Genomic DNA, 21328 nt, shown 5'->3' on the forward strand with positions numbered 1-21328 from the left:
ATGAATGGCACCCTTATAAAAAGAGGAAATGTGAAAAGACAGATACATACACACAGGGAGACCACCACACGAAGACTGAAGTAAAGAAACTACCAAAAGCCAAGGAACTACCGAAAGCCAAGAGGAGCCTGGAACAGATCCTTCTTTAGCACCTTCAGAGGGAGCATGGCCCTACGAACACCTTGATCTTGGACTTCTAGCCTCCAGAACAGAATGGGAAGACAATAAATGTGTCACTCAGGCTTTGGGACTTCGTTACAGCAGCCCTAGCTGGGTAATACACTGGGCAAACTAGTAAGACTCAATATATGTATTTGGGGAGCTCAGTCTTAGAGACAAGATCCAGACAGAGAAACCCAAACCACAATATAACGCAACAGTATGAATGAGAGGTGAGGAAGTGGAAACTAAGAGCCCTGCAATCTAAGAAGAGCTACAGCACAGGCAGGCACGAGGCTTAGCACAGAAGAGAAACAGCGATGGGGCGAGGTGAAGGGCAGTCTCCAAAACCTCTTCTCCATGGAAACTGTGCTTGGGCTCTCTTCCAGCACGAGGATGTCCTTGCGAGGCATATTTTATGTCCTTGCGAGACATATTTTAGCAGGCGGAAAGGGGAAAGATTCTGTAGGGCCAAGGAGGCCAGCTGGGAAGGCACTGCACCCATCCTGGAGAAAGGTAATGAACAACAAGCAGGAAAGGGGCAGACGGAAGACATGCTGATGGGAGCCGAGCAGGAGGCATGAAAGGTCAAAGCGATTCCAGCTTCCCAATTCTGACATCCAGGGGGCAGTAGTAAAAACCAGCAAAGAACCTGAAAAGGGTTGGTCGGGAGGAGGCATGGGATGGAAGATGGTCAGATGTCAGGTTTCTGATTTGGATGCGTTGTATTTTAAGTATGCAAAGGTTATACAAGTGGCAAGAGTGGAGATTTTTACCAGACAAAAAATATAGGCCAGGAACTCCAGAGCTGGGATTATGAACTTGCACTTACAGGCTGGAATTATGAACTTGCAATTCAGTAACAGGCTGAAAGAATTTTAAACCCAGAGATTAGGGAGGATCATCAGGGGAGACTGCAGTTGATAGAGAGGACAGAACCATAAAGAATAGCAACACTGGGGGAACAGAAAGCAAGCCCACTGCTGAGGGAGAAGAGCCAGGAGAGAGAAAGCAGTACCAACTGAAATGCCAGCCCAAGACTTCAGTGGTTATGAGCGCACTAATCACTTCCATGCGTGGAAGTGACAGAAACACGGTCACTGAGCCCCGGAGACACCTGAGATGAGGAAATAGTCTGAGTACAAACAGTAGGTAAGTCTACTGGCTCAAGTATTTCCAGTGAAAATTAGCATCCCAATTGACATGTGGCTATAAATGTACAATATATGCTGAACTTCAAAGATTTAGTATGTAAATTTAAAAATGTAAAATAGCTCATTAGTTATATTACATGTTGATTTTATAATATGATTATACAAGCTGAAATACTATCTCAGCTATACTGAGTTAATAAAATACATTGTTAAAACTAATTTTTGCTTTTTTCAAAAATGCCAACTAGAAAAATTTACATTACACATGTGTCTTGCATTTATTTCTACTGGATGTGCTATGTTGAATATTCAGTTAACACTGTGCTAAGAAAGACATAACCTGAGTGACTTTTTTCTTTCACCTAGAGATGCCATTTAAATGCACTTTCCCCCTGGCCTGTGTTGCTCAGTGGTTAGAGCGTCCACCCAAGCACCAAAGGGTCTCGAGTTCGATTCCCGGTCAAGGGCACATACCTGGGTTGCAGGTTCAATCCCCGGCGAGGGCGCATGTGAGAGGCAACCAATCCATGCGTCTCTCTCACATCAGTTTCTCCTCCACTCTCTCTAAATAAATAAATAAATGGAAAAATACCCTCGGGTAAGGATTAACAAAACAAACAAGATATATAATAAAATAAAATAAATGCGCTTTCCTTTCTTCCATCAGGAAGACTAGCAAGTGTTTCTGGTGACTGCAAGAATGAGGCAGTGGCGTAGTCCCGAGAGGACTGAGACACCCTCATGCCACCGAGTTACGGGGGTGAGAGCCACAGAGCTTGACCGGAGAGGCCAGGCCACCTCAAGAGACTAGTGGTTACAAGTAAAATAAGGAACAGAAGTCAGACAGGAAAGAGGATCTGAGACACTTCTTCTTAGAAAGGGATTCCTATGGGTTACGTGAGTGAAGTACCAAGAGCCAAAGTTCTTATTTTATCCAATTGCTGGGCCAGGGCCAGGAACAGACAGACACACACCACACACACAGAGAGACACTATTCTCCATCTTTAGATTCATTTATATATTGACGTCTGATCGAAACAAATAAAAAACCCTCTCCCAGGCTTCTGACCACCACAGCAAAGACAAATAACAACTAGAACAGCTAGAGTGTATATGATCTACTGTTCACATCACAGAGGGACTGCTGCTTCGATTATTTTTAAGTCAATAAACATTTGTGAGGAGGGCCTTACAAGAGCAGGCTCCAGAGACAGCAAGATGAACCGGTCACAAGTCCTCGAAGTCCTCAACTGCGCTGGGGCTCGGCGTGGTAGGGAGACGGCATGTAATCAAAGCAGTCCCAATAGAAAGGGAGAGATTCTCAAGCTCTGTCACATGAGGGACCCCAACTGCTGTTTGATCACAATGAAAGGGAGGTACATTGGTGGTACCCCTATTTCCTACAGGCATAATATTACAAATTGGAAGTCTATTCCAGAGCAAATATGAAAATAAAGAGAAAAAAGAATAGACATGAATGTGGTTGTAAACATAAGTATCTGCATCATAAAAGTTCTTTAGCAATGCTTCCTTCATGGCAAGGGGCTGAAGCTTCTTAAAACCTAGCGAAGTGCAGAATGAGGACTCCTTTTCATTGGAACTTCCCTGGAGCAAGAGAGAGTGTCCTTTGTTGCTCTGAGAACCTTGTTATTTCCTTCAAGTTTATGGGGACGATTCCCACGGCCAAGTCACCGTAGTACCTGAATGCCTCAATCATGTCACCGAGGCAACCAGGCATTTTTCCTAAGATACATGCTCCGTGATCTTGTACTCCCAATTCCAACTACTTTTCCTGGACAATTCTGTGACGCTTCTGTACCAGTGTTTGTAGCCTCCCCTGAACACAGATTTTCTTAAAATCCAGCTAATCTTGTTTTCCTGGAGAAATAAAACCATCCTATTCCTTGTGTTAAAACTTTCTTCCTTTGATGATTTACAGCCAAGTTTAACCAATTACTCTGTATAATAACATGCCATTTTTATTTAAATTTAGGTACTCCATAAAAGCAAATCAATATAAAGCAGATAAAAAAGCATGGCAACCACTGGAAAATTCCAAACTATTATATTTTGGGTAAAAAAATAACCACCACCTTGTTAAATTCATTTTAAGTATTTTATAGTTAAAAACTCCCATATGGTCTTTATTCTTTATTTTAATGTATCACTACAATCCACAACAATTATACATAATTGTATGTATGTGTACATATATACATACATGTGTATGTTTTTACTAAAAACACTGTACTAAAATTGTTTTTATGTCTTTCCTTAGTAATAGGCCAGCCTCTAAATTACATATCAACCCAAACATTGTAAGGAGAAAGTTATTTCTGCCAACATGTATAGTCCCTTTACAAAAAAAAAAAAAAGTCTCCTCAGTATTTAAGCACTACAGTAATTTTCAACTGCACTTTAGCACACACACTTTGTTTACAAAAATCCCTCCTTGTTTTTCTTCTAATTAGGCTAAAAAGTCATCAGAAATAGTTCACCTTGAACCCTTTAGAAACTGGCAAGTCAGGCAGTTATTTAGGCATGTAATATTATCTGGTAACTTAGCACCCAAGCCAAATTTGGGCCATCCGTGTTAGAATGATTCTCCTTGTACTAGAATGATTCTCCTTCCCCCTGCTCAATTCTTGGGAACAGTTATTAACAAGCTCAATGGAAAAAGAGTCAATTCATTTGTAATATTTAATGCCGGGATGAAAACACATGTTCATATTAGCTAAAGTGACTTCTTTGGTGGAATTTCCAAATGTATGTAAATCTAACAGTTACCTACGTAACATCGCAGAAGCCACTATATCTTTTCATCTCAATAATACTTAACATGATAAAATTTTACTTGGCCAACAATGAACTCTACCTATGCTCGTATAAAATTATGTAATCTTACCTATATTTGTATAAGACACTCTTTACCTTTCTGGTCACTTCTTTGTCTCTGCTTTCTTCCAAATATTTTCTCTATAAAACTCCAAAATGTTCCAAATACTGACATAGCACTGATGTGATGTCCAAAAGAAATTTATCTTCACAATTATCAAGTAAAAAGAATGCTAGAAGGGGCATACTTCTTGATGTTTACTGAAGCAACCTTCATTACCTCACACTAGACTTGGAGCTTATGTTCTATTGTATCTTCTACCGCTTTTCAGAGACAGACAGGTGGCAGATCACCATAAGGATATTTTATTGAGGATCCGTTCACCCAGCAGATTGGTATTAGATCTGCAATATACCTTGCTTCCACCACTCAGTGACAAGTTCAGCCTCTTCACTCACTACACACACACACAAAACCGTGTGTGACGGCTCGGGGTGGCTGGGAGCTTATCTGCGCTTTGCATTTAATCTTTTTCAATCAATACTTAAAACATTTAAATCTGATTTTAATCTGTCCTGATTACTCTTTCCATTGTTTAAAAACAACACTGGCGAACATTCCGTCTCAAGACTTGTATCAATTCACAAGATTAATCTTTCAAAATAACAGCCCAGCTGGATATTTTATTAATGTAGATCCTGCGGAAGTTAATCAGGCCTCAAGTAATCATTTTTCTTAAAAGTTTGGGGGGGGGGGGGGGAGTTCTATAAAGAAAAACATTCATATAGCATTAAGCAGAACTGCTCTTCAAGGGGGGGGGGGCAGGGCAAAGTCCAACCAGCCAATCAAAGAAAATTCTGTTATCAAATGTGGCTTTTAGTTTACTCAAAATCTGCCATGAGTAATAGGTATTTATTGCAAGAGTAATTTCCAGCCAACTTCCTCTTTCTCCTCCTTCAACAAGGGCTGAAACTTCACAACAAGAGCAGACCGGGCTGTAAAACAAAAGGCAACCCACACTCGCCGGCGTCTCTGATGACTAAAGGGGGCCTGTGCCACTTCAGCAGCACTGCCATTTTTCTCCAAAAGATGGAAAGGAATTTTTACATAAAAAGCCATGATTTGGAAATGGTGATGTTTAATTTGAATTTAAAATACACTGAAGGCCATGAATACCATGGTGAGAGCCAAATAAAACACAAGTCCCATCCCATTCAGTCTTCAGCCTGCCTAGGTTACACCACGCGTCACAGTTAGGAGGGGCCGCAGTTAATTTAAAAAGCATATAATTCATCAAATACCTAATATCCAGGTGTCACAGTATAAACTAAAATTAACCATATTCTGTCATATAAGAAATCTGATTACAATAATTTACTTTAGAAGCCAATGCATTTGAGGATTAGAAGGCTTATGATTGTTATGACACTATTCAAAGCAATCTGCTAATTCATTGCAATCCCCATATAAATCCCAACAGTATCTTTTGTGGAAATTTACAAAAACCCTCCTGCCCAGCCGGTGTGGCTCAGTGGTTGAGCACCGACCTATAATCCAGGAGATCGCAGTTCGATTCCCCGTCAGCGCACATGCCCGGGTTGCGGGCTCGATCCCCAGTCGGGGGCATGCAGGAGGCAGCTGATCAGTGACTCTTTCATCACTGCTGTTTCTATCTCTCTCTCCCCCTCCCCCTTCCTCTCTCGGAAATTAATAAAGACATATTAAAAAAAACAAAAACCACCCCATCCTGAAGTTCACATGGAATCTTACAATCTTGAAAAAGAACAACGTTGAAAGATTTACACTTCCTGATTTCAAAACTTACTATAAAACTATAATAATCGAAAAGATTATTTAAGAAAAGATTTAAGAGCATTTAAGAAAAAAACAAAACAAACACAAAACAGACATATAGAATAGAGAGCTCAGAAATAAACTCTTGCACCTATAGTCAAACAATTTTTGATAAGGGTGCCACGACCATTCAATGTGGAAAAGGCAGGCCCTTCAACACAAATACTGTTGGGAAAACTGGAGTCACCTGCAAAAGAATGACCATGGGCTCTAAAAATGGATCAAAGATCTAAATATAAGAGCTATAAAGATAACATTCTTAGGAAAAAAACAAACAAAACCTTCAATTCTGAGCTGGCAATACCTTAGATATGATGCCAAAAGCACAGTCAAAAGAAAAGGAAAAAAAAAGCTAAACTGGACTTATCAAAATTAAAAACCTTTGTGGATCAAAGGACACTATCAAGGGAGTGAAGACAACCTACAGAATGGGTGAAAATACTTGCAAACCACGTATCTAATGAGACTGATATCCAAAATATGTAAAGAACTCCTACAACTCAACCACCACCACCACCACAAAAACCCAACTCAAAAACACTTGACTAGACATTTCTCCAAAGACATATAAATAAACGACATGAAAAGATGCTCAACATCATTACTCATGAGGTAAATGCAAATCAAAACCACAATAAGATACCACTTTACACCCACATTAGGAGGGCTATTATAAAAAATTTAAAACAAGTGTTGGTGGGGGTGTGGAGAAACTGGAATTTTAAATCTGCACACACCGAAAAACACAGCCACAAAAAAGGCAAAGGAAAAATTGTCAGAACTGCAAGGAAAAAAACTTTTTTTATCCAAAACCACAGCGGGAGATTTTTAACACACCTTTCTCTATAACTTAGAGGGGAGAGGGAGGAGATTTAAAAAGTCTTTAAGGCCCTGGCTGATGTGGCTCAGTTGGGGGGTGTCATCCGTGCATCAGAGGTCGCTGGTTCCATTTCCAGTCAGGACACAAGCCCGGGTTGTGGGCTCAGCCCCTGGTGGGGGACATGCAGGCGATGGATGACCAATGTGTTCTCACTCTCCCTCCCCTTTCCTCTCTGTAAAAGTCATTAAAAATATTTTAAAAATATAAAAGCTATGGTACATTTACACAATGGAATACTACACAGCTGTAAAAAAAGAGGAACCTTTACCCTTTGCAACAGCATGGATGGACTTGGAGAGCATTACGCTAAGTGAAATAAGCCAGTCCAAGGAAGACAAGTACCACATGATCTCACTCATATGTGGAATCTAAGGAACAAAACAAACTGAGGAACAAAATGGAACCGAAGCACGGATACATGGAACAGAGGGGCTAGTTCCTGAGAAAGGGGTGTGGGGAGGACTGGATAAAGAAGGTGCAGGGATTAGCTAAAAAACACACCTGCATACCTCATGGACATGGACAATAGTTTGGTGAAGGTCAAGGGAGGGAGAGGCAAGGGTGAGTGGAGGTGGGCAAAGGGTGGGGGGGGCGGGGGACACCTGCAGTAATTGTCAACATTAAAAGTTTTTAGTAAAAAAAATTCTTAACTGAAAGTGAGTCCTGCCGGGTTAGGCCAGTATCTTCCTTGACAAAGGTCAATCTTTATCTCTTTGCATCAAAGATAAAGATAACATACCTTTGGGATGTCTGAGTCTTCAGGCCCCTCCCCAGGCCCCTCCGCACAGTCTCCCAGCAGAGCATAGACCACAGGACCCCTCACCGCTATCTTGTTCCCCACAGACCGTCTCTCTGTGCTATAAACGTCCACTGTTCACTGCCCTGTAACCACCTATGTAAAACAAGTATCTGTCTCTTCCTTTTACTCTTTCTCGATCCCAGCAATTTCCCCACTTTGCTTTCTCCCGCCTCCCTCATCTATCACCAACGAATTTCATGCAACCCTCCTTATGCCTCCCCCTTTGATTGTAATGCATAAAATACGGTGCAAAACTGCCATTCTCTAGAGCATTTTCTCAACCCATTGAAATTTTGCTTCTCAGCAATTGTCAGTTTGGCTCAAATAAACTCATTAAAATTCTTACTGGTTTGGACTTTTCTTATGTTGACACACTGTACACCTTAAATTTACAAAATGTTCTATGTCAATTATAACTCAATTTTTAAAATTAATTAATAGAAGGCTTGAAAAACTTGTGAACTGCAGCTCAAGGCCCATTCAGAATAAAATTTTTAGCTTTGCATAAATATATCAGAAAAGAAGGCTGAAAAAAATTTAATTCAGCAGTCATCTCAAATTGTTAGAGAAAGAACAATTAATCCTATGAATAGTAGAAAGAAGGAAATAATGTACAGAAAGTAATAAAATGTAAAATAAACATACAATAGGAAGGATCGACAAAACCCAAAGCTGATTATTTGAAAAGACTATTAGGAGGTCCAAGATGGTGGCACACAGGCAGATGCTGCTCGTCCCTTCCCCTGAGCAAACTCAAATATATATGAATATAGGGAGCAATTACTCCCGAGACAAACTGAAGGCTGAATGAACAGCTTCTGAACAACAAATAAGAGAAAGAGATCGACTAGAGAAGGAGGTAAACTATAGGAGCTGCTTGTGGCTCTGGCGCCACTGTTTATGTCCCCTCCACTTAGGGTTGGCAGAAGCTCTACTTGGGTGCTCTGATCTACCTGCAAGATCAAATGCAGGGCGTTCCCAGCTACACTACCTGGAGCCTTTTGGCTCCAAACAAAGGAAACAAGCAGGAACAACAGGGTCCTGGGCTCCCTGCTGGGAGCCACCCCAGCCTGGAAAACAGTGCTGCAGGCTTCCCAAAACTGGCTTCCCAAAACTATCAGGCACAAAACACCTACACAGAGGTCACTTCTACACAAGATCCCTTTCTGTACAAGAGAGGGACTGTACAGAGAAAATGGAGGAGCCGCAGGAGCTCTCCGGAGATGTGGGAACATGCCAGGGTTAAGGGTGATTTTCATCCACCTTCACCTCCATGAGGTGAGTGGGGGCTGTGTCAAGGTGCTCTGGCCTGCCTGCGAGTCACTGCAGTACACATGGCCCAAGCCCATTTCAGGTCCAACAGAGCAAGTAGGATAAAGAGGGCATTATTACACCTGACCGCCCCAGCCAGAGCTGCTCCTGCTCAGTAGGCCAGTGGCCCTGACACCTTAGGCCAGCTCCTCCTGGCCTGCCGAAACTACTTGGCACACAGAGCCTACATAAGGCTACTTTTTCAAGATTTGGAGAATAGCTATTTTGTCTAATTCGTATAACAAAATAGGCAGTCAAACAAAATGAAAAAATAGAAGAATCTCTCCCAAATAAAGAAACAAGAAAAATCCCCAGAATAAAACCGTAAAGAAATGGAGATAAATAATTTGCTTAATAAAGAATTCCTAGAAATGGTCATAAGAATGCTCATGATACTAGGCAGTGGAATACAGGAACTCAGAACTTCAACTAAGAGTTAGAAAGTATAATAAAAAACTAAGTAACCTAAAAATAAATAAATAAATAAAACTAAACAGACCTGAAGAATATAATAATTGATATGAAAAACACATTAGAGGAATCAACATCAGATGAGCTAATACAGAAGAATGGAATAGTGACCTGGAAGACGTACTAATGGAAATCAACCAATAAGAACAGCAAAAAGAAAAAAGAATTTTAAAAATTGAGGATAGTTTAAGGAACATCTGGGATAACATCAAGCACTCAAATATTTGCATTATAAAGATCCCAGGAGAAGAGAGAAACAGAAATTTTATTTAAATAAATAATGGCTGAAAACTTTCCTAACCTAGGAAAGAAAAAAACCTGAAATCCAGGAAGCACAGAGTTCCAAACAAGTTGAATCCAAAGATACCCACACAAGACATACTGCATTTAAAATGACAATAGTTGAAGATAAAAGAGACAATCTTGAAAGAGGCAAGAGAAAAACTGAGTTACGAAAAAAAGAAACCCCATAAGGCTATCAGCTGATTTCTCAGCAGCAACTTTACAGGTCAGAACATCTTTAAAGTACTGAAATAAAGGAACGTACAATCTACAATAATTAACCCAGCAAAGTTACCATTCAGAATTGAGGAGAGATAGTTTCCCACATAAGCAAAAACTAAAGGATTTCATCACTTTTAAACAAGATTTACAAGAAATGTTAAAGGCTCTTCTTTAAGTAGGAAAAAAAAGGCGATAACCATAAGAAAATATGAAAAACAAATCTCACAGGTAAAGACAAATATTTAATAAATACAGCAAATGAGGCATTTAAAAAACTACCATGAAGGTTGAAAGAACAAAGTATCAAACTCAATTCAAACTACAACAGGAGATACACAACACAAAAAGATCTAAAATGACATCTAAAACATAAAGCATGGAGTGGGGAGCAAAAATGTAGTCCTTACAGAATACATTCAAACATCAACACCTATCATCTTAAAACAGACTGATATGGATATAGAACAATATACACACCACAAACCCAAAACCTAACAATGTACAAAGAGAACCCCCCCCCAAAAAAATCAAAGAAAACCAAACCACAAGGGAAGAAATCAAGAGAAGAAAGGAACAGAGGACAACTATAAAAATGACCTAGACAATTAACAAAATGGCAGTAAGTAGACATTTATCAATAATTACTTTAAAAGTAAATGGATTAAATAGCTCCAATAGAGACATAGGGTGGCTGAATGGACTTAAGAACATGACCTATTTATATTCTGCTTACAAGAGACTCACTTCAAATAGAAAGACACCTAACAAACTGAAAGTGAAGGGATGGGAAAAGATAATCCATGCAAATAGAAAAGACGTATCAGACAAAACAGACTTTAAAACAAAGAAATGTAAAGAAGGACAGAGACATTCCATAATAACAAAGCGGTCCATGCAAGAAGATATAACAATCATAAATATCTACACACCCAACATAGACGCACCTGAATATGTAAAGCAATTATCAATAGCCTTAATGGGAGAAATCCACAGTACTACAATGATAGTAGGAGATTTTAATACCTCATGCACATCCATGGATAGATCATCTAGATGGAAAATTATTAAGAAAATAATGGCCGTAAATGTCTCATTAGACCAGCCCAAGCCAATAGGCACTTTTAGACCATTTTGTCAAAAAACCGCAGAAATACATATTTTCTTCAAGTACACATGAAACATTCTTCAGGATAGATCACATATAAGGCATAAAACAAGCCTCAATAATTTAAGGTTGAAATCATGTCAAGCATCTTTTCCGACCACAATGGCATGAAACTAGAAATCAACTAAAAGAAGAAACCTGAAAAAAACAAATACATGGAGACCAAACCACATGCTACTAAACAGTTAATGGGTCAAAAAGGAAATAAAAACCTACCTTGAAACAAATGAAAATGAAACCACAACTTCTCAAAATTTATGGGACGCAGCAAAAAAGCATTTCTAAGAAGCAGACTATACAAGTCTACTCCAAGAAACAAGAAGAATGCCAAATAAGCAATCTAACTCTACAGCTAAAATAGAGAAAGAACAAACAAAACACAAAGTAGACAAAAAAAGGAAATAGTTGAGATCAGAGCAAAAATAGACAAAATAGAAAAGATCAGTAAAACAGCTGGCTCTTTAAAATTCTAAATTAACAAACCTTTAGCCAATATAGTTTCCCTGAGATCAGGAGCTAGACACAGACACTAGCTAATACCACTTCTCTTAAAACATTTTACTACAGTCCCAGCCAGTGCAGTAAAGCAAGAAAAAGAAAGAAAAGCTACAAGGATTGGAAAGAAAGAAATAAAATGGTCACAATTCACAAAATATATTCAGAAAATTTCAAAATTACAGATAAATTATTAAAATTAGTACACAATTTTAGCAAACCTCCTGGATACAAGATGAAGGTGAAAATATCAACTGCATTTCTACAGCCACAACAAAACAAAAACAAAAAAAATTTTAAAGGTGCCATTTTACAACATTAAGTATCTATGAATGAATCTAACACCAGAAGGTGATTAGAGAAGTCGTAAATAATGGTACAGGCCATGTTTTTTAACTGGAAGACTTAATATTAGAAAAATGTCAACTTCCCGCAATTGAACTACAGACTCAATGCGATCCCAATCAAAACTTAAACAGGCTGTTGCTTTGGGTTTAATGTGGCAAATGTATATGGAAAGACAGGGGTTAAGGAATTGTCGAGACATTACTGAAGATAACCAAGGGCTTGCTGTAGAAGGTATAAAACCTTATTATAAAGAACAGTCATTAAGATAGTGTAAACTTGTTACCAGAGTAGACAAGAAACCAATGGATTAGGACAGTCCAGAAACAGAGATACAGAGGTATTAACAACAAGGGTGTCATGGGAAACAGAAGGGAAAGAATGACCTTGACAATAAATGGTGCAAGCTGGGTAGCCATATGGTATGTGCTAGATATCCATACGCACAAGAAACATAAAAAGACTAATGCTTCATAACTAAACAAGAATCAGTTCCAGGTAAACTGTAGCTCCAAATACAACAGGCAAAAAACAAAAGGCTTCTAATCTACAACACATGAGAATAACTGTATATCCTCAGAGTAGGAAAAGACTTCTCAAATAGGACATAAAATTCGCCTACTGTAATTTTAAATAACTTTAAAAAAACAATTTGAAAAGAAAACTGGCAAATTAGACATTAAAATCAAGAACTTCTTCAAAAGACATCACTGAGAGAGTGAAAAGGCAAGCCACAGAGAGAACAGCATTATCTCAATACCCTCAAACTGGAAACATCCCAAATGTCCATCAACACCAGAACAAATTGTGGTTTCTTCATACACAATGGAGTACTATACAGCAATGGAGCAAATGAACCACAGCTATACTCAACAATACAGACTCTCAAAAACATGTTTAGTGAAAGAGGCCAGACACTTGAGAATACTACATACTGGAGGATTTTATTTACATAAAACTGGAGAACAGGAAAAACTAAAATACAGAGTTAAGGAATGAATGCTTAGGCAGTAAAACTATAAGAAAAGCAAGAAGTAATTACACACAATAAAAGTCAGGGGTAACCGTTCCTGGGGAACAGAAGGGGGGCCTGTTCTATTTCTTGACCTTGGAGGTATTTGCACAAATACCTGTTTTATGAAAACACACTGAGCCATAAATTTTATTCTTTTGTGTACTTTTAAATCTTAAAAACTCAAAAATACCCAGGGGATTCTAATGTCGGGTGGCAAAGGCTAGAAATAGTGCTCTGTATGCTTGCAGCATTCAGGAGTATGGCACGACCTTTACTTCAAGTACCTCAGCCATCTTATCTTCCAAAATCATCACAAAACACTGTCAAACAATGAACAGTACACTAATAAACTAGTATTTGTTATAACTCTAAGAGCCAGAGCAAGTTTCTTTGGAATCCACAGAGATGGCAGGGGTCTTTCTCAGCATGCAAACTTGAATGGGAATGCTCAATTCCCAACTCAAGATGAGGGTTACCTCTGGAAAGGAAGGTTAATGGGATTTGGAAAAGTTTAAATGCCTTTCTATCGTAAAGCTTTATTTCTGTATCTATAACACTTTAGTTCTTTCAAAAAGAAAGGCTAAGGCAAATATGGAAGTGTTAAAATTTAACAAAATGGGGTGGTAAATATATGAGTATCTTTTATATATTTACTACATTATGTTGGAAATATTCATAATTAAAGGGAGTAAAATAAAAGGTCCTACACTCTTTTATCGGCTCACTTCTCCAGGTAAAAATTCTGCTTCAGCCTAAGCAAGTCATCCATTAGCCTTCCAGAAACAAAGTATAAAATATCAAAAATACTTACGTTCTTTACCACCACCACTAAATTCCCTATTTTCTTCTTCTCGAGGCTAAATATCTCCCTTAGAGTTCACCCATGTTTCATGTCTAATTTATCATAACTTCGCCATCCCAGCGATTTTATTCCAGATGGTAATATCCCTCAAAATGAAGTGCCAAGATCCTAGTAACTGCGCTGAGAGCTCCCGCCAATGTCTCATTTTCCCCAGCAAACTTTTAATTCACAGATACTTCTGGTAAGAATAAATTAGGTCTTTTTCTTTCCAGCTAGCCAGCTATATAACCTCCCAAATGGAGAATGCCCATGTAGTAGGCACTGGGTTGTTATCTACCCAACATCCATAGCCTTTTTCCAACAGAACAGACCTGAAGTCTAAGTTGATCACAGAGGCCCCATTCCGAACCTCTGGTTTGGCTAGAAGCATCTGGTACAATTATGTCCAATAAACTTTTTTGCAGATTTGAGAAAAGTTTCGTCACTCTTAAAAAGAGACATACAAGAAGAGACAGTCTCTTCTTACCCTGAACGCTAGCACATCAGAGCATGTCCTCTGGAACTAAAGCCACATTGCAACCGGGGCTTTAGGCTGAGAAGGCAGAAAGGAAAGGTTGTGCTGAGCTCTCAACTATCCAACCCTACGAGCGCCCTACTCCAAATGCCGATTATCTTTTCTCTAGACCACAATCTTATCTCAGTCATATTGGTTACTGAAGCAACTTCCCAATGTTTTGTCTATCACTTAGGCCAGTGATTGTAAATCTGGTACCCATAAACATTTTTTCTTCCAAATAATCCCCATACAGAGAGTTTTATAAGACTCCCCAGAGGGGGGTCATATTTTCTTAAAATTTTTTGCAGAATACAAAGATGAAACAAGCTTATTATTTTTAAAAAAGAACCTGTATAATGTTAAAAAGCATTAAAAGTTTGCCCCAGCTGGGTGGCTCAGTTGGTTGGACCATTGTCCCAGGAACTAAAATGGTTGCAGGTTCGATTCCCAGTCACAGCACATACCTAGGTTTTGGGTTCAATCCTGGGTTGGGGTGCATATTGGGAGGCAACCAATGTTTCTCACTCTCAAATCAATAAACATATCCTCAGGTGGTAAGGATTTAAAAAGTGAAAAACGGGCCTTAAAAGTTTTTTTAAAAGTCATAGAAACTATAAAACACAAGGTCCCCTGTAATTACATCTTTCAAAGATAACCACTGTTAAAAGTTTGGTATATATTGATTCATGATACATAGCGGTTTCTATGAAATTAGTTTCTATCAAAGGAAATACTCCTATCAGGTTTTTTGGTACTGGGAAAGAAAGGTAGACATGCATAAAAAGAAATCTGCAAACCAAAAGGGAAACATTATGAAACATCCTGATGTAGAGGAAAGAGCGAGCAACAGACTGAGAATAGGACAAACAGATTCATACCCTGGCCGGGTGCAGGACCATAACCCCTGCCCTCTACTGGCTCCCTTTTTAGGTGGAGAGAATACCTACTTCACCAGACTGTCCAGGACCTTACAGAAGACAGTGCACCCAAATGCACTGCTTGCTGGAGTTTTGTTTTGTTTCTCTACTTGCACAGAAGAATCACCTAGGAAGCATCTGAAAATGAGAATCCCAAATGCACTCAGTGAGAATCCCTGGGGGTGGGGCCCAGAAACCACAGGCAAGCGTCTTTAGTAGAGTAAGAAGCACTGTGCATTGTTTCTTTTTACTGCTGTACTGTTTAACATCTAACACTGGCAGTGTGGATAACAAATGAAAACTCCTATTTTAAAAATAGGTAACAGTTGTTTAAAAAGATTTCATTCAAAAAGACTTCATGGTACTTATGTAAGAAAACTTCTCTTAGCAAAATTAATTATTAGTTATACTTGATACAGAGGACTGGAAATCATTTCTCTTTGAATGCGCCTCCATGGTTCGCCTTCCATCTCAGATACACTACATTAAATATATGTAAGCGGTAGAGTAATCTAGTTTTTCTCATTTTTTAAAAACAGCCCTAGCCAGTGTGGCTCACCAAAGGGTTGCAGGTTGGTTCCAGGCCATGGTCAGGGAGCTGCAGGAGGCAACCAATCAGTGTCCGTCAGTCCCTCTCGCTCCCCTCTCCCTTCCACTCTCTAAAAATCAATGGAAAAAATATCCTCAAATGAGGATTAACAACAAAAATAAACAAACAAATAAAAGCTCATGAACAATGGATTGTGGGACATTTCAAATTCTCTCAAGGTGCTCCCTCCATAGAGACTGCCATAACAGCACAAATGTTTATTCCCTACTTTTTATCACACTTTTTATCTTTCAACTGTTCATTTTAGGGCAATTCAAAACAATAGCTGTTAGGTAGCAGCTTCAATATGCATTATAATGCCACTCATATAACATGTATGTACCTGGCACATCCAGCAGGACATGCACCACCAAAATGTTTACCATAAGGTTTCCCTAACAGGATTTCAGATTATTTTTCATTGCTTATGTTTACACGTATTTATTTTTACAGTGAACAGCACTACCTATATAATATTTATTCTGTTATCTTAAGAGGAAAATGCAAAAGCCTGGGAATTCAGGAAGGATAAATTATATAAGAATCTTGAAAAGGTTTTAAAGTTTCAATTGTCCAAAGTCAACAATATCAGATAAGTTTAAAAATCCGATTTTTGTATTTGGAAAAAGTTAATAACCCTTCACATACTACTGCTAAGAATTCTAACACTCTTTAGCTTTAAAAATAACCATGTTTTCAAATGCTATAAAAATATTATTGGGTCAAGTGACAAACTGGAATACAGACAGCATTTGATTTGATTAAAGCATTGTATCAACATTAAATTTCATTAAGTTGATAACTGTTCTAAGGTTATGTAAGACAATGTCCTTGGTTCCTAGGAAATATGCACTGTAGTTTTCAGAGGTAAAGGGGCTTGTTATACACAATTTAATCTCAAATAGTTCAGCAAAAAATGCAAACAGAATGAATGATAAAGCCAATGCTAAGTAGGGAAAATGTTAACTGGTGAATGTGGGTGAAGGGTGTGAGAGTTGTTTGTGCAATTCTATGTAAGCTTGAAATTACTTCTAAATAAATGTAATGGGGGAAAAACAACAGAGAAAAAATAACGTTCAAAATTTTCCTATGAAAACACAAGATCACACTGGACCAACTTCAAGCAAGAGTTTATTGGAGGGAAAAATAGCAATATATTTTAAATTGTGCTAATAACAACACATGTAGGACCAACCTCAACCAAGACATTAAATTAGCAATCTGGTAGAAATATGTGAGGCCCAGATGTAGTATTTTCTGGCAGCCACATTAAAAATGAAAAGAAACAGTGAAACTAATTTTAATATATTTTACTTTGCCAACGTCTAAAATATTATCATTTCAATGTAATCAATGTAAAAATCAATGAAATATTTTATTTTCATACTAAGTCTTCAAAATCTGGTGTACATTTTACAATTACAGTGCATCTCCAGGCAGATGCTGTTTTCATAGGAAATATCTGATCTGCATTTATATTTCATAAAATGTACAGTTTAAGAAGTAGATCCACATAACCAAGCTGTTTCAAACATAGTTAAAAGTTTTCCAATCACCGGTTTGAGTATCAGTCTTTAAATGTAAAAGTAAATAAATTCAAATGAAATACAGTGGAAATTTCATTCCTCAATCACACTGTGCCCAACTGCAAGCTGAGGAGCCACATGTGGCTACACTACAGGGCAGACAGGTTTAGATCACGAAACAAATTCCCTGTGAAAGGAGGAAATCAAAAGATTTTTAACACAGTTATGATAAAATAAGGACTGATACTCCTATCTCCAAGTCACAGTCAGATATTTGCTATACCACCACTCAGAAATATACCAACACAAAGCCCTCTTCACCTTCTGCTGCAGGTGTCATACTTTGAGTTTGACTTTCCTGAAAATTGGCTATCAAATGGCCCACTTACTTTTTAAATGTGGCAGAAAGAATTCAAGTTCTGGCTCTCTAAGCCTCAATGTCCACCTCACACCGTGCAGAGTTCCAGCGCAAGCACCATTTGAGAACCCCAAATGGGAGCTTGCACACAACAGAATTTGTCCTGGATTTAAAAGAGGAAGTGACCCCGAGGACAGAAGTGTTTTTTTCTTTTTAAACAGGTGTAAGAGATTCATTCAGTCAACACCAACCAACACTAAAGATTCTCCAATTAATAATTCTGTGCCAAGCAACCTGATCGGGGATTTGGCTGCAATCCCTTTGGCTAATCTCAATAAGGACCTTCCCAACGACATCCACGTCTAGGCCATTCTCATCTACATCAAGGCTTAGGCAATCCTTGGCCTGACAACACATAAATCAAAATATACACACATGAGTAAAATTCTGCCTGCTTGACAAAAGAAAAAAAAAAAATCCGGAAAATAGTTTAGTGTGGGCAAAATATAGTTCTGGAGAACAGGAGCTGCCATAAAACAGCATTCAGAAAGCGGTTCAGGGAAACGTCTAATTCCTACCAGGCTTTCCCACTGAACAAGGCCGTGGGTGACAACCAAACCTGAACCCCAGCAGGCTCTGGGACTGCCAGGGGTCCCCTCTCCGCCGGCGCAGCAGCGTTAGCACCCTGCTTCGGCTGGAAGGCGGGCGCCCCTTACAACCGGGACTCCCTCCCTGAACTCACCCCGCGCCCCCGCGGCTCAGCCCCGGGAGGCGAGGCCGGAGCGGGGACAGTGGCTTCCGTGAGCCCCGAATTCCTCACTCCACACACGCTCCTTCCCCCTGCGGGCCCTGCGCGGACTCGCCTCCAGGCGGCAGCGCCTCGGGGACCGGGCACACACCTCACCATCCACTGCGTGGAAGCGACAAGAACCGTCTTCCAAAAGCACATTTACAGAAACTATTTCTACTTAAAACTTAACTCCCCTTTTCGCCCCCTAAAGAATCATTTTTTCCCCTAAAAGCTTTAAGAAGAACAAACACAAACGTTGTAAACCATTCCATCTGAAAAAAGTTTGTTCCTGATTAGATTTATTACACCCGTGGAAATAGCAAAACACCGCGAAAACACCTGCGGTTTCGGTTAGAAAGTTCTCTCGATGCCTAGGTCATGACATCAGCTAAATACGCTGAAAGCAACTGTACTTTTTTATAAAATAGTGAGCGGGGAAGAGGCATATAAACGACCCCACCAGAAACGCGCGTCGGGGCCCACAGCCGAGCGCGTTTCAGGAGGCGGGTGAGAACACAGCCGGGTCCCCGCGCCCCGCGGGTTTCCGCGGAGCCGCGTCCAACGCGCCGCAGGCCCCCGACCCCGCGCCCCACCGCAGCCGGTCGCCCCGAGTCCAGGCCGCGCCGCCGCGCAGCACGAAACGCTCGCGGGCATCAACGCAGAACGACCGGCATCCCGACCCCATAACAGGGGGGATGACAAAAGAGAGTTTTCCACCTTCCCTACTCGCGGGGACCCACTCTTAACGGGGAGCGACGCGGCGCCCAGAGAGGGGCTTTCCTCTCTAGCGGACGCGGGCCGACAGCCCCGCCGCACAGCTCCCCTCGGACCCGGGGCCGGCGCGGCGATCGCCCGGAGCGGGGGCAGGAGCGCGCTCGCCCGGCCCCTCCGCACTTCCACGGGGCGCGCCGGGCGGCTGCACCCCGCAACCGAGCCCACCTCGCCAACAAAGGATGCAAAGCCACTTCCCGGAGGGAAAGCCCACCACCGTCCCCGAGGTCCCGAGCTGCGGGCCGAGACTCGCGCCGTCCCGGGGGAGGGCGCGGCGGGCGTCTGGACCGCGCAGGGTCCCCCACAGAAGCGGCGGGGCCGCGGGCGGGATGCGGGCTGGGGCGGCCGAGGCGGTCCGCCGCCCCCCGCAGCCCCGATGCCTTTCATTTGGCCTCTGCGGCGGCCGAGGCTGCCCGACCTCCAGCGCTAAGCACTGCGCCAAGCAGGGCGGGGGAGGGGGCGCCGGCCCCGCCGCAGCGCCGACCACCGCCTCCCCCCGCGCGCTCGCCCCCAGCCCGCCCGCCCGCAGGCCGCGCTCCAAGGCGGGTGGAAAAGGCTGCGCTCGGGCGCTCGTCCGCTGCCCACCTCGATGTAGCCGGCCAGCGCCGCGGCGGGCGCCGTGAGCCCGAGCAGCAGCAGGACCAAGAGCCTGCCCGTGGCCGCGGCCGCCGCGTTCCCGGTGCCCGCCATCCCTCGCCGGGTCGCTCTCGCGCTCGGCCTGACGCTCACACGCTCAGAGCCAGCACCTCTCACACCGCGACCCAGAAGCATCTGAAGCCCGTCCGCCGCCGCCCCGGGGGTTTTACACAAACCGGAACTGACTTCATAAGGCCACGCCCTGCTTCTCCGCCGCCCAATGCCCGCCGGTAGACCCTCCCAGAGACCCCGCCTCTTGGTCGCCCCAGGGCCAATCAGGGAACAGCGGGGCCCGCCCCTCCCGCCCGCGCCGGCTGCGCGCCAGGCCCCGCCCCCGCCCGACGGCCCCGCCCCCGCCCCGACCCTCGCCGTGCAGCGCGGGGGTTGTGCGCGGAGGTGCGCGTGGGGTGGCGCCCCGCCCGGTCCGAGCTCCCCGCGACCGCCCACACCCCCGGGGTTATCCGGCGGCGCAGCGCCGGTCACGCCCCGCGCCCCCGCCCCTGCGGGGTATTTTCAGATTCCTTTGGGTACCGCCCTCTATTTGGTTCTGAAAGATGGTTTATTCAAAACAGGATTAAAAAAAAAAAATCCAGGATAAATGTTCCCAGAAGGCCCTCCCCGAACAGGGGCGGGGCAAACAGGCGCCGCCGCCCCTCCGACCCTGCTCGGGGCGCGCCCCTTCCCCCGGCGGCCGGCCGCTGCGCCCTCCGCGCCCGGTGTTTCCGCGCCGTGACCTCTGCTCCCGGGCCTCCGCCTCCCTCCTCCCCCGGCCGCTCCGCCGGATCGCGCCGCCTCCCACGGAGACCAGTGGTGCAGGGGCCACAGTGACCTCAAACCCAGGCAGGCCCTGCGCTGCAGGAAAGGAGGGTGTTCCTTTCTCCTGGGGACTGGGATGCCCACGGATGGCACCGGGAAAGCGCTCCCTGCCCGTTGCACCGCCGGCGCGCCCTCGCCACGGCTTTGTGTCCTTTCGCTAGCCCGTGACTCACAACCCACCCTGGGGAGAGCCCTTGCTAGTCCCTTTAGGTTCAACCAGACAGACAGACAGCAGGGCCTCAGGAAGCAGTAAACAGGCAGTGACAGCGTCCACACCGAGCGGAGGAGGGCAAGGAGAGCGCTGGATTTTCCGGCCTGACTGCGCCGGGGCGCAGCTCCGGGTGGTGGTTAAACAGGCTCGGCCCCATTCCCCAACGCAGCCCTTCCTGGGCCCGCGGTGCCGGCTCTCCAGCACTTGGAAGCGTCTGCATTCTTCCTCTGTTCAGTGGGATACACTGCCATCTCCTCCTGCCCCCAGGGTGCTGGCTCCCATTATAGCTCCTGCCCCCTTCCTTATTTCCACGCTTCTCCTATGCCACTGACGAGGCTTCAGTAAATCCTACTGCAGGGTCCCCCAC

The 21328-nt window shown here is 42.7% G+C and overlaps 1 protein-coding gene across 6 annotated transcripts in view; it reads right to left on the reverse strand.

Annotated features, from left to right (window-relative positions):
* Positions 1-20071, reverse strand: part of APLP2 (amyloid beta precursor like protein 2) — a 65448-nt gene extending 45377 nt beyond the window's left edge. For all 6 annotated transcript variants that reach the window (XM_087828438.1, XM_087828437.1, XM_087828436.1 and 3 more), the window contains exon 1: positions 19884-20071. In XM_087828438.1, the coding sequence (XP_087684564.1) occupies positions 19884-20069 (186 nt within the window). In that variant the 5' untranslated portion in view covers positions 20070-20071. The remainder of the gene's footprint in view (positions 1-19883) is intronic.
* Between the last annotated feature and the right edge of the window lie 1257 nt (positions 20072-21328).

The sequence above is a fragment of the Miniopterus natalensis genome, chromosome 20 (genome assembly GCF_054644295.1).
Source record: "Miniopterus natalensis isolate mMinNat1 chromosome 20, mMinNat1.hap1, whole genome shotgun sequence".
Classification (NCBI taxonomy): domain Eukaryota; kingdom Metazoa; phylum Chordata; class Mammalia; order Chiroptera; family Miniopteridae; genus Miniopterus; species Miniopterus natalensis.